At 39.1% G+C, this 12,725-nt stretch overlaps 1 protein-coding gene across 3 annotated transcripts in view; it reads left to right on the plus strand.

Moving 5' to 3' along the window:
* NFATC2 (nuclear factor of activated T cells 2) overlaps positions 1 to 12,483 on the plus strand; it is a 94,916-nt gene extending 82,433 nt beyond the window's left edge. For 2 of the 3 annotated variants that reach the window (XM_030010112.1, XM_041122555.1), the window contains exon 10: positions 6,327 to 12,483. In XM_030010112.1, coding sequence (XP_029865972.1) covers positions 6,327 to 6,382 — 56 coding nt within the window. In that variant the 3' untranslated portion in view covers positions 6,383 to 12,483. Of the gene's footprint in view, positions 1 to 1,872; positions 1,961 to 6,326 lie in introns of all 3 variants that reach the window. The other variant, XM_041122554.1, reaches the window with a different exon arrangement.
* The last annotated feature ends 242 nt before the right edge of the window (positions 12,484 to 12,725 follow it).

Consider the following 12,725-nt stretch of genomic DNA (forward strand, 5'->3'; position numbering starts at 1 on the left):
TTGTAGCGGTAGGCTGTTGATCTTTTCTGGAAGCCCACTGACAATAACAAAAGTGCTTAGAAAATCCTTAAAGTTTCTGGGGTAGTGTCTCAGTCAGATTCGTGTTTTGAGTATTTACTTCTTGATAGTTTTGATGTATGGTACGTTTAGGACACTGAAAATTTTTTTTTTAGCAGAAATGCTATCTTCATTTTCTGCTCTTTTCTTACAGGCACACCCAGCTTCCTGTTAAAGATTTGGGGTAGGATAGTACCATACATAGATACATTGTATTTTTGCACCTCACTCTGGAACTATATTGAAATGTAAAGGAAGGATATTTAAATATCGTGAGTGAAATCCAGATCCTGTGAATCACAAGGAGTTTAGATATTGATTTCAGTTGGGACAGGCTTTAGCCAAAAATATGCATTTTATTTAGATTCTGTTTTCCATCAGATATCTATATTATGATGTTAAACTCATGGAAAGATGCCGATGGTTTTTGAGCCTGTTGAAACTATTAGCAAAAATGCATCATGGGACTTGAATTGCCACTTAGTTTGAGATCAGTAACTTCTTCCAAGAGTTTCCTTAATTAATGGAGATGACCTGCTTGCTGTTGGGCCGGATGGCATTGAAGAGGTTTATAGTTTACACAGATTACATAGATTACAAACAGGACAAGGAAGAAAAGTTGCAGGGTGCATTTATTGGCATTATTTCAGTAAGGAGTAAAATCTTTTTTTGACGTGTAATTGAAGTAAAGCTTTACAGTTAAGAACCTCTTAGTAGTTATATGTCCCCGTTTTCCAGAAAAAAAGCCTTTCATTGCTGTTGATTTATGAAACAACCCCACCCACCCCCACACGGTATTTTCCCCCAAGAGTTTGTTGGGTTTGGGCTCCTTGTGCCTGATACACCTAGGTTTGTATTTACCAGTCAATTAGTTGCTCTGCTTGCATGTGCAAAAGCTGATTTTCCAGGATGCAGAATATAAAATAGTCTGTGTACTGAGTGGTAGGTTCCAGTGTACGATACGTGGCTGCACAATCTTAGGGAGCCAAGTAAAATATTTCTTTTCTATATATAGTCACCTGAAATCCAGCAGCAAAGACACTTCTGAATCTTGCACTCAAAACTAACTTAGTTTTTAAGAAGCACTTTTTCCTCCTTAATATTGCAATTATTTTTTTTAATTGCCACATGGTTTTGCAGAAGTGCCAAATGCTTTCATGATGAAGTCAAAAGAACTCTAAAAAGATCAGACAGAAAAAAATGAAACATAATTTTAAATATTGCCATTTTATGAGAAAAAAATTTCACCTTGTGTTTGAAGCAAAGACTGTAACTTTCGTGATTTCTTTGCGCAAATCTTTCCTGTTCTTTACAATTAAGGCAAAGACTAATTTACACGGCCACTGTGGTTAGGTCTCTTATTTAAAAGGGACTGACTTTTGATCTGGCATAAATGTGTCATGTTTTATTTGGGCCACTAAGATGATAATATAACTGAATTTTGCAAAAGGCAGTGACTAGTCTTTGACCTGACTTACAAGACGCATGGACCTCCTGTGCCTCTGAAGTCTCAGATCAAATTATCAGCATTTTGCATGTTTTGTGATCAATTTAGGAGTGTAATTTTTTTGCATAGTTATTTTTAGATAATATCAGTTGAGAAAAGAGAGGAAGAAAGTGAAATCTAGTGCTGGATCTGAGCAAGCAGAAAGGTCAGTGGTTAAGTTCTGCCTTATGTATTGTATATGCTGAAATGTCCTTTTAATAAATTAAACTACAAAATGAAAGAGTAGCTGAAAACTGTAACATTTGGCCTTGCAACAAGGTCAAAGGTTACCTTTTTTTCTCAAAAATGGTTTTGCAAATCTTTTTCAGAGCTGATAGATACACACCTTAGCTGGATACAAAACATTATATGAAAAAGAATGACTGTGATCTTTGATCCAAGCAATCAGAAAGAAAGGTAATTGGTATTTTTCTGCCTTTTCTCCAGCTGTGTGTTTCTCTTAACCTTCATTTATTTATTTTTTCAATTAAAAAGTCATGCCCCTTTTTATTTGGCTTAAAGGGTTTAAAATCTTATTTAATTTAATTTAATTTTTTTTCATTCTTTTTCTTCCCCACTTGCGTACCACAGAGCTGTCCTGAAGTAGCTGGGGCCTGGTGGGCAGGGAAGGAGAGATGGGGTTGTGCATGCTGGGCTAAAGCATCCTGTCCTTCCCAGGCAGCAGCTGGAACCACGTTAGGACCATGGTTTGCCTGGTCACGTTTTGAGGCCACACTAAAAATTCAGGGTTCAACTTTCCTCCTCAGTCCCTGTTATGCCATTAGTTCCTCCCTGCGTGTCTTTTGTTTGCTTTGCATGTAAAAATGCCTCTTGGCTGTGTTAGCGGAGCAAACATGGAATATTACAGGATCCATGCCTGGTGCAGGGAGGAGCCCGCTGGAGCTGCGCTTTGCCTCCTCGGATGAGACCCTCACCCTTGCAGGATCCCCAAAGGGCACAAGACCCCAGTCACTGCCACGGGGTATAGTGCTGTGACAACATCGACTTCATCGGTGTTATTCCAGACATACACATGGAGTAACGCTAGTAAAGTTGTTACTCAGATGCGTGTGTGAATGTGTGCGCATGCATGCATGTGAGTGTGTGTGCGTGTATATAATCAATTACAAGGAGCCTGACTCATTGCCAGCTAAAATTGGAGACTGTTTTCTGTCTCTGGACTACTAGTTGAAGCTCGGTATTTAATACAACCCACTATCATCCCGCAAGTGAATACACTCCAGATTTCTATCTGAGAGGATGTGAATTAGAGTCTTAAATGTCTTTGAGGACTGGAGCCTGAGAGACTGACTCTAACCCATCAAAGCTGAGTGATTAGAAGAACGCAGACATTCTCCCATGATTTCAGCCAGCCTCTCGCATTCAGCTAACTTGGGGATCTCCAAGCACTGAGGCTGTTGTAATACTTGTACCACAGCAATATCTAACAGAGGATATGCTGAAGGGATTCAGGCCTAACTAGGCATTTCCTTGGTCTGGATGGCTGACGTCAACTGTAATTTCAATATCCTTTTTTATTATTTAATCTTTCATTATCTTTGCATATGTTCTTATGGCCCCATTTAATCAGTTCTCTCTCATTAAATGGATCAATAGCAGTGTGCTCCAGAGCTGCCACATGCCAGACACCTTAAACAATATTTTATTTATTAATCACATCATCTCCATTTCCTCTCAGCTAGAAACGAGCAAATAATGAGAACCGATACTTGAGATACATTTTAACCATGCTACCAAAAAAAGATAGGTAGGAGCTCAGAATAGCAAATTCCGCACATGATCTCAGCTTCCTCTGAAGTTTAGATATGTCTCAGTTTGCTGGTTTTGTTCTATTGAAACCCAAGTCACTGAGATTACACCTGAGTCTGGATCCGTATGCTCCCAAATCTGGAGCAGATCACCAAAGATGTGTAATTTCACTAGACTCGGTCTGGAGGTGACTCCAAGCTGGGAGAGAGATACTTGCCTTGGGATCCATTCCTGCTATGTTTATATATTCATTAGATTTAGGGGCTCTGGTTGTAGATTAGGACTTTTTGTACTGGGACAATCATTGATTTACACATCTTTCCCTTAGAGCTCCCAGACTAGTGTTGCCCAGCTTAAACTGCACCTCATTCCCCTCACCATTTGGATTTAGTTGAAATTCAGGGTGATTACAGGACGTTCAGGCCAACCGTTAACAGGAAGCTCCCTTGTCATTCAGATGCTTACAATGAAAATCCAATTTGCCACCTGTAAGAGCTCGCACAGAGAGAGCCCAGCAGTGCCCGAGCAGGGTCCTGCAGCCCGTCTATGGGGTTAATGTTTCATACTGTTCCCCTGCAACTTTTAAACTCTTTTCAGATTGTAGTCCCCCTACAACCTCAGCCCACAAAACCCACTGCTGACCTCCCATGCAGCACACAGGAGGGAAAGTGAAATTTGCAGGCTAAGCCCTTGACCACACCGTCCAACCCGCCCGGGGCCAGCGAGTGGAGGTCCCCGCACTGGCCAGGCTTCAGGCTCATGGTCTGCTGGTGCTGCACGATGGATTTTACTTTGCCTAAAGCTCAGGCTGGGAAACAGAACCAAAACCGGACCCTTCAAAAGACTGTAGGTTTAGTAAACTCCATTTAATTATCTGCTCATTTTTCACTTAATATTTAACCCTTCCTAGGATGACTGTTGGCTCTGATATTTCCACAAGTGGTGGCTGTATTAAATGAAAGGAAATTCAATCACGGTATTTTTGGTATGCGGGCTGCTCAAACAAACGTGTCGATAAATAAATCGGCCCACAGTTTCAGCCCACTTGTTTTTAGAAAGGAAATGACCCTGTAAGAGTGGGTGCCCACTTCTTTTACCTCACTGCTATTTTTAGCTGAGGCTGTGAAAAATTTCCATTGAAGACCTGCTCCTCTCATTTCCTGGGTAGAGCAAACAGGAAGCTCTTCTAACTGAGCTGAAGGAGTTTTTTTTGCCTGAAAGTGGACCAACCTCACCTCCCACTGGTTGCTTGCTTGCACTGCAGAGCAGCAACGCATTAAATACCCCACATATGTGCTTTATTTGCAAGAATTCACCCAAAAGGCTGATAGAAGCCAGCAGGTGATGGTGGCAGGTAGAAAGTTGGGCAGCAGGAGAGGAGTTGTGCTGTCAGCCATGCTTTTTTGCCCATGTCCTCTCCAAGAGGCACCAATCTGGTTGAAATCAGGCATTTCCTGGCTGGAATTAGAAAGAGCTAAACTCTGGGCTGTTAATGGTGGGACTTTTGAGCACAGAAGAATGGAAACTGCCTTGTGTGACACAGGCTATGAGGTCCCTTCAGGAGAATTTATTGTACCTGGATATGCAGAGGGCTGGCTCCCTGCTCCTCCCATCAAGCACCTGTGCCATGCTCTGTGCAAACACTTAGTCCTTGAGGAGTGTAGCCCACCACAACAGACAGTAAGAAGACAGAGCTTTGTGTAAAACATAGCTTTTACTTCCGCAGAGATAAATTCCATTGCATGTAGAGTGGAGGGAGATTTCAAACTACTAGTCATAACTGTTAAAAACTAGTACGTGTGTTCCCCTTCCCAGAGGCAATAAGGGATTGGGCACCGTTTTTTTTTTAATTGTGGGAAGTGGTGAAATACTATGTTAATTAATTTTTTTCATAAACATTTGTTAGAAAGGGGCCTAAATATGAAGGAGTCTTACACCTGCATACCTGAGGATTAATCAGTCTTGGGTGAGGGTCTTCTTTAGTTTGAGTTAGTCCTTGTCTTAGCCCTTAAATATCAATAGGGAGAAATCATTTAGATCTGGTGTCTGAAACCTTGGAAAATTTGGTCTTCTGGTTTCAAGGCAAATTTGTCAAAGTTGATAAAAAGTTTCCAAACTGTGGACCCCCTTGGTGAATACAGCGCCAAGGATCTGCATGTGAAATGGAGCCCCAAAACAGGCAGTTCTGGAGTTTTGCACCAAAATGCTCATGTTTTAGGTCTCTCCTAATGAAAGTGCAGCCTAGAGAGAGAATTGTTGTTCCAGGAGATACCGAAGGGTACTTTAGGCAAATAAGTGTGGAAGGTAGACAGGAAGGAATGGCTGTTGTATGTAACATGTTCTTCAGTGTTTTCTCTTGAGCTTTATTAACAAGCCTGTCCCAGCCTCTCCAAGTATCATAGTGGTGCATGGAAGTTTGCTTATGCTACAATCTACAAACAAACTATAATAAAAATGTAAAGCAAATAGTCTACAGCAAGATTTTAAAAAAAACAAACAGAAAACAACCAAACACAAAAAAGCCAACACTTTTTCACCTGAATTGCAGCCTCAGTGTTTTCAGCACTGTCCACTATATTTCCTCCAAACCTGGTCTTTTTCTTTTCAAAATATTCTTACTTCAGCCTAGTGAAAAATGTTAAAATGCTTAGATACTTACAGATTTTTCTTTTTTACCTCAGGTAAAGGAAATGTCTGTGAAAGAGGGCAAGTGTTGTGTACGTAAGGGATGTAGCATGTACTGGACACATGGCACAGCTTCTCAGTTGTGTTTTTATGGTACTTGAAGCATGCTGAACACAGTGTAAACCCCTTCTCTCCGCTCCTTCCCCTTTGCCTTCCAAAACTATGTAGTCTGGGTAAATAGGACTAAAAGTTTTAGGTTTTAATAAAATTATGTTATGAATACAGAGGGGATGTTTTCAGCTTAACAGCAAACTGCCCAAGGATTGCTTTTACTTCTCATGATTTTGAAAGCGCTCTAACATTTCTTACTCTTTCTTTTATTTCACAGTTAACGAAATTATCAGGAAGGAATTTTCTGGACTCCCTGCCAGAAATCAGACATAGAAGAAGAGATTTGTGAGACAACTTTTACCGAATCCTTCCATAACTGACCTCTTAGATCCTTCCAATGCCCCTGCAACCTCCTGCTTCCTTAACTGTTCATCTCAAGGCACCAATTCAATGCAAGGAACAATGTATTGGCATCAAGCTGACAGCCTTGACTAAGCAGCTCGCCACCTCTCTCTGTAAACATCGAGAAGGACACCCTTCCTTTCGTCCAAAGATCGTATTGTTCTCGTATAACAGGGCATCTGTCTGAGGAAACTCTTCAAGCCTGCTGCAAAATATCTATCTATGTATCGATCTATCTTAGTAATAAGGGAGAAGTGATATGTCATTCCTGAACACCGCACAAAGCAAGGGAGGTTATATATTAGTGCTTATTTGGGTGGGGTGGGAAACGGGGGAAGAAAGAGTAATATATTCCATAAAAGAATAACGACATTTTGCGGTTCACTAACAATGACTTGCCCTCCAGGTCTCAAAGCCCTTCTGAGAAATTTTATTGTTGTAGGAAACTGAGGCAACCCAAGCTTTCTTGGCCTTTATCCGACCTGGGATCAAAAGCCATTTTTTTCTGACTCTGAGCACTGTGATCAGTATTTCAAACAGTAGATGTCAGCTGAATCCAGGAGTTTTCTTCATTTTTCTTGTCAGACTGGATATGAATTTGAAGGAGAGGGATGCTCACAGAGAACCAGTGAAAAGGGCAATTCAGCAGTCGTAGCACCTGTCCCAAGGTAAAATGAACCCAGATAAAACAGAGATTAATATATCACAGTCACAGTAAATCCAAAGATTTTATGATTGATCCTTATTAATATTTAGGCAGTGTATGAACACATCTTAGATGTTTTCTTTCTAACAAATGGTTGCTGTTTCTTTTCATATAGAATCTGCTATTGGCTCATAACTTGTCTCATTTAGCAGCTGTAACATTTAACCACATGAGCTGCAAAGGAAAATAATTGCATCTTACAGAAGCCATATGTTCCAGAAGAAGTATACACTTACTTATATTCACCTTGTCTCTTTATCTTTGCAAAGCTACCAGCAATTTCTGGAAAGGTTAAATTTCCATGTGAGTTAGTATGTTTGTTATGTTTGGCTTCATGTGTTAGAATATACTGTACTGACACATGCTTATCACGATAAAAGATAACCGCTGCCATCTGCAGTTGTACAGCTAGCAAGTTTATAACATTTTGGTGTGTCATTGCTACCACAGTGTGATAAAAAGGCATCATGAGTGGATAATCAATGTACAGTAAAAGATAGCCATAATATTGTAGGAAATACATAGTAATATTTCCTGGTTTTGTAAATGAGGAACACTGATATTTTTAAGAGTGCAGAGCCTGAGCTCTATTCTAGAAAACACAGTGAAACTACTCTTTTCTCAGTTGTTTCACAGTAAACTTTGCTGAATACCAACGTGTCCAGATGCTCACAGCAGGAATTAGGTTATATGAATACAGCAGACCAGCAGAGCAGCTGCATAATTGATTCCCAAATATTGCAAGAAAGATCTTGCATAAACCCTGCAGAGTATGTGCTCGGTTCAACAGAAATCTTTTCAGGAGTATTGAGAAGAATATATTTTCTGCCACCAAAAGCTGGTGCTTAAGCTCTGCAAGGTCTTCAGTTTTAGCGTGGGAGACAGAAGCATTAGACTTTCCAGAACACCTGGCCTAGGTCTCAGCTATAATCTTGGATCTTAAACTGAAATCTGAATTTCACAAGAGCAGCTCTAAGCTCTGGATTCAACCAAGCCTAGATCCAGAACCAGAGCAGAGCCCTTCCTGACTGCACATTCCAAACTGGCATTAATAACACAGCTTGGGGAGTTTGCTTCTTTTTCTCCTTGAAGTACTGCTAACACCCACCGGCAGCACTAGTGTAAGAAAGATGGAGAGTGGTAGCAGGCATTAGTCCACTTTGTGAGATTCAACTCTTTCGTCACAAAACGAGTCCCTGTATCCCATTTCAGCAACACCAAAAAGTCATTGGTTGCCTCATTCTGGTGCTCATGTTGTGAGCTCCACATGTTGCATCAGTACAAATGTCGAGATAGCCAAGCCTCAGCCTGTTACCTGCAGAGGTGAAAATGGCCTTTTTTATTGCTGACTTTTACAGAAACAAAACTGAGGCTCGGCCTAGCTGAAATGACTTCTGCACAGGGGAATTACTGATTGTTAAACAGCACTCGTATAGTACTTTGACTGGCTCACATGCCTCAAATAAGCTATTTTGGACTGTTTTAAAACTGCCAGTTTGCCAGAATCTGACATGTATTATGGATTTCTAATGCAGTCTCATGTTTTGGACAATTTTGAAAAAATTCCTCAGGCCAAAAGTTGTCTGTCAGAAGTTCTCTGCTGCAGCTGAGTAAAAGAACAGACTAAGTATGGCTCCTGGTTTCACAGAATTCATGCTTGGAAGTATCAAAAATGACCATCTAGTTTTCCCTGTTCCAACCTGTAAAGTGTAGGAGAAATTTAAAAACCAAAAGCCCATCCACAGAAAACCAAAAGTCCCCAAATAACTGACAGACACTTTTCTGTTGCTGGATTTTAAATAGACTATCAAAGAAGAAAATGAATGTCATTTCAAATCTGTAGACACACTGATGTAGTCTAGAAATATTGCTGCTTATTTGGTGATTGTCCATAGCAACTGCTTATCAATAGTCCTCTGTATAAAGATGAATGGCTGATCTTGAAGTCAGATAATCACACACCAAATCCACTAGCAACCTTCCTCCTGCAATGTGCAATTGCAGTATGCATGTTCATGATGCGGACTGCTTTTTATTTTTCTTTTTTGTCACTATCCCCCACTGACCATTTAAGCATCTTTCTCCCCTTTTTACTATAAGGCATAAATATGTATAGCAGACAAGAAAAACATAGACTCATAGCAAAGGCTTTTCAGCGTTCAAAGGGACCCAGGCAGGCAATCCCCTGAGTCCCTGCAATGCTCCATCGAAGCTACTTTGCAGGATGCACCCATGAAACATGTGCTCTTTAACCGAAAGACAAGATTTCCACTGCTCTTATGTGTTCCTTCAGGCACTTTTTGCTATGGAGAGGGGGAGAGGACTTTTTTTTTTAATGTGCTACAAGTGCTTTACTCTTGCTTGCATTAGCTGTATTTCTTCCTCATTTTTAATGCATAGATATTAATCTGTATGTGTGTTTGTGTAGGTGCATATACATGTATATTTCTATAATATAACCATATATATAGATATATATATGGATATATTATATACATATGATATATGTGAACACACACACACCCCCATTACGAACATGGGTCACGATCCTATAATTGGCTCCAGCCAGCCAGACGCATGCAGGCACATGAAGCCAGCTACTGGATCGAGAGTTCATAAGATGTATATAATATAGACTACATTTTAGTGGTTTTATTTACAGCTACATGAGGTCAGGCTGTGCTACTCTATCCGCTTTTACATGCAACTGTTAGTTAAATAATACAGCTTTAACCAACTTTATATTTATTTCTGGAGAAAAGGAAGATCCTCAGACATAGCGTTACACGTTGTCTTTTTTTAAAAAGAAAATCGGTATGTTAAAGTTATATAGCTAGGCTGAAGAACTTCAGAATATACAGTACTAAATTATTTCCTGTTCTTGCTGAGCAGTGTTTTTCCAGTATTAATATTTTGTTACTTAATACAACTTGCTCTCTTTCTGTAGAAGCATTAGCTTAACCTTGGAAGAGTTAAAACCATTTTGTGAGTAATTTGTTCTCACTTTATCTGGAAAATAGCCATACTTGCACATGAGGAAATTCTGTCTTTCCTCAGTTATCTGAATGTTTCACCACAGTGCCTTCCTGCCATTGTACCAAAGGCCTCCAAATATGTTGTCTACAGGGTGAACAACTCTAATGCATTTTCCATCAAAATTATACCATGCGAAGTACATGGGGCTCATCGGAACTCAGAAGTTCATCTCTTTCTTTTTTTGTATGTGTGTGCATTTTTTTTACTTCCATTTTTCCATCCAAGCTTTGGCTGCAAATACAGGATGAGCTTCTATAAACTTCTGCATCAAATATATGAATACGTAGAATAAAATCATCATTCATGATATGTAAACAGTCTGAGAGTGGAATGGGAGTGGACAGATACCAGGAAGATATTTTTTTGTCAGTTATGAATGTTGGAAGTACAGTTTGCCAGGAGAGTAATTGCTCGTGAAGAAACTTGCAGTGAAATATGACATCCCTGTTTTGTTTTTCTCCATGAGAATGAGCAAAATGTAAGATCTGAACAACAGCGATGGAATGAAAGTGTCTAATGTATGTGTTTTTATTGGTAGAAAGAATGTAGAAGAGCCATGGTTTTTGCACTTGCTTTATTTGTATCCATGTAAATATGTATCACTTCCCTTCTTCTTGTAGGAATACAGCATTTTTCTGAATGTAGAATATTTCCAAAACCAGCACTATGTTATTCTCTATTGTATAAAATGCTGCTGCTTAATAACATATCTAAAACAGTTCTCAAATTAGCTAGCATGTTTTTTTAAAGTATATTTTGTAACCCATATCTTTACAAAAAAGTGTCTATGCTTTTTGTCTGACCAAATATGCAACACCTTTGGATTAAGAATGGTATTTATAAAGGATCAATTTTCATTTTCTGAGTGTATTAATTTTCTATGCAATTGTTGTTGAATTGTTATTGTCCTAAAAAAAATGTATTTGATAAATTTTCCAGAGACTTCAAAGACAGCTTTAAACACTTCAGAAATATGTTTCTAGATATTTCAATCTGACTTTTTCCCCTGCATTTCTTTCCAAATCGCTACTTAATAGGGAACAATTTTCTGCCAGATGGGATTCAAGAAAATGACTGTCTTAATTTCAAATCTTAAATTGATTCAGATCTTCATAAATTTTGCACCACTTAAAATCATCTGATGTTCCAGATTATCTGCAATTCTGAGTGTTTGTTATTTATATTATGTATTCCTGTGCAATAGGAAGAGACGCCAACGTTGGGTTTAGACTGGGTGAATTGCAAATTCTCCAGAAATCAACTGTTTTCCTCATCGTTTACATTTCAGTGATTTCTTACCTGTACATGTAAGGCATCTATCTGCCATCACACGTGGAAAGTTATAATTCTTTCTTTATTCATCTCAGTTCAGAATGAATAATCCACCTTTTTGAATGTTTGACGTAAGATTGACATCTGTCTTTTTTAATGTCTGCTACTTGATAACTGCAGCAGGTGATAGCTGATAGTAATTTGTTTAACCACCAGTCAGCATCTAATCTACTATGGTCAGTTTAAGATTTGTTTAGCCATTTTCATTGTTCCTGGGGTACAAAAGAAAAAATTGGTACCTGACCCACATTGCAATTAATTTCAAATGAAGGTGCTGGTACTGTAAAAGATCATACAGGCTGCAAATGAGTGGTTATCTAGAAAAAGTTAGTATTTCGAGTTTCTTTTCAATAACACTGATAAAATAGCAAAATTGGGTAGAAAGTTCTAGAATGACTGGGTCACAAAAATGAATAATGATTTATGTGTTTGTAATAGCCCAGAAATCCACAGATGTGTTGTTGGAATAATCAGTTATTCCAGGATTAAACTGCCATTTTTTTACTGATGCTGAAGAGTACCTTACTACACAAGTAGTGTGGTGAGACCTGGGAATAGAGAATCAAGGTACAGTTCAGTCTTAATAACGGTGGCCTAACTGGGACTTAAGTATTTGTGAGCGTGTGTGTGTATGAGTGTGTGTAATTACAAAGTGATCCTCCCCTCTCTGAAGTCCAACCCTCCTTGCTGAAGCCCTGCCCTGTATGTTCAGGTAAAACCATATGTTAATACGTACATGAGTGAGCAATTGTCACTCAAATCATCGTAACAGATGTCCTTTTAATCAAACTGTTTGTTCAAAAGCCTAACTTTAAGAATTGAAAAGGGGTTTATATCATTCACATTCCTACAACAACATTGTTAACCTCCAGTGTAATGGTTTTTTTGCTATCTGTAAAATATTTTTATATATTGCCTGTACTATGGTAGTTTAGCAATAAATGAAAGGATATCATCTGCTGCATGAGTGTTTGGTCTATTGTTAAATACCTTTATTGCCTTTGATAAACTAGTATCAAGTGGGTGAGTCACCCACTTGATGATAGTCTCCTTGTCCTCATCACCCTCCTAAATACTCACAAATGGGACGGACGTCCATAAGGATTTCAGAGTACAGAGTACTTTGTTAATGAGATGCCCAGTAGCCCTTCCCATCAAGATCCCATTCACTTTCTGTAGATGAGATGATAGATAGATTGA

The sequence above is a fragment of the Aquila chrysaetos genome, chromosome 3 (genome assembly GCF_900496995.4).
Source record: "Aquila chrysaetos chrysaetos chromosome 3, bAquChr1.4, whole genome shotgun sequence".
Classification (NCBI taxonomy): Eukaryota; Metazoa; Chordata; class Aves; order Accipitriformes; family Accipitridae; genus Aquila; species Aquila chrysaetos.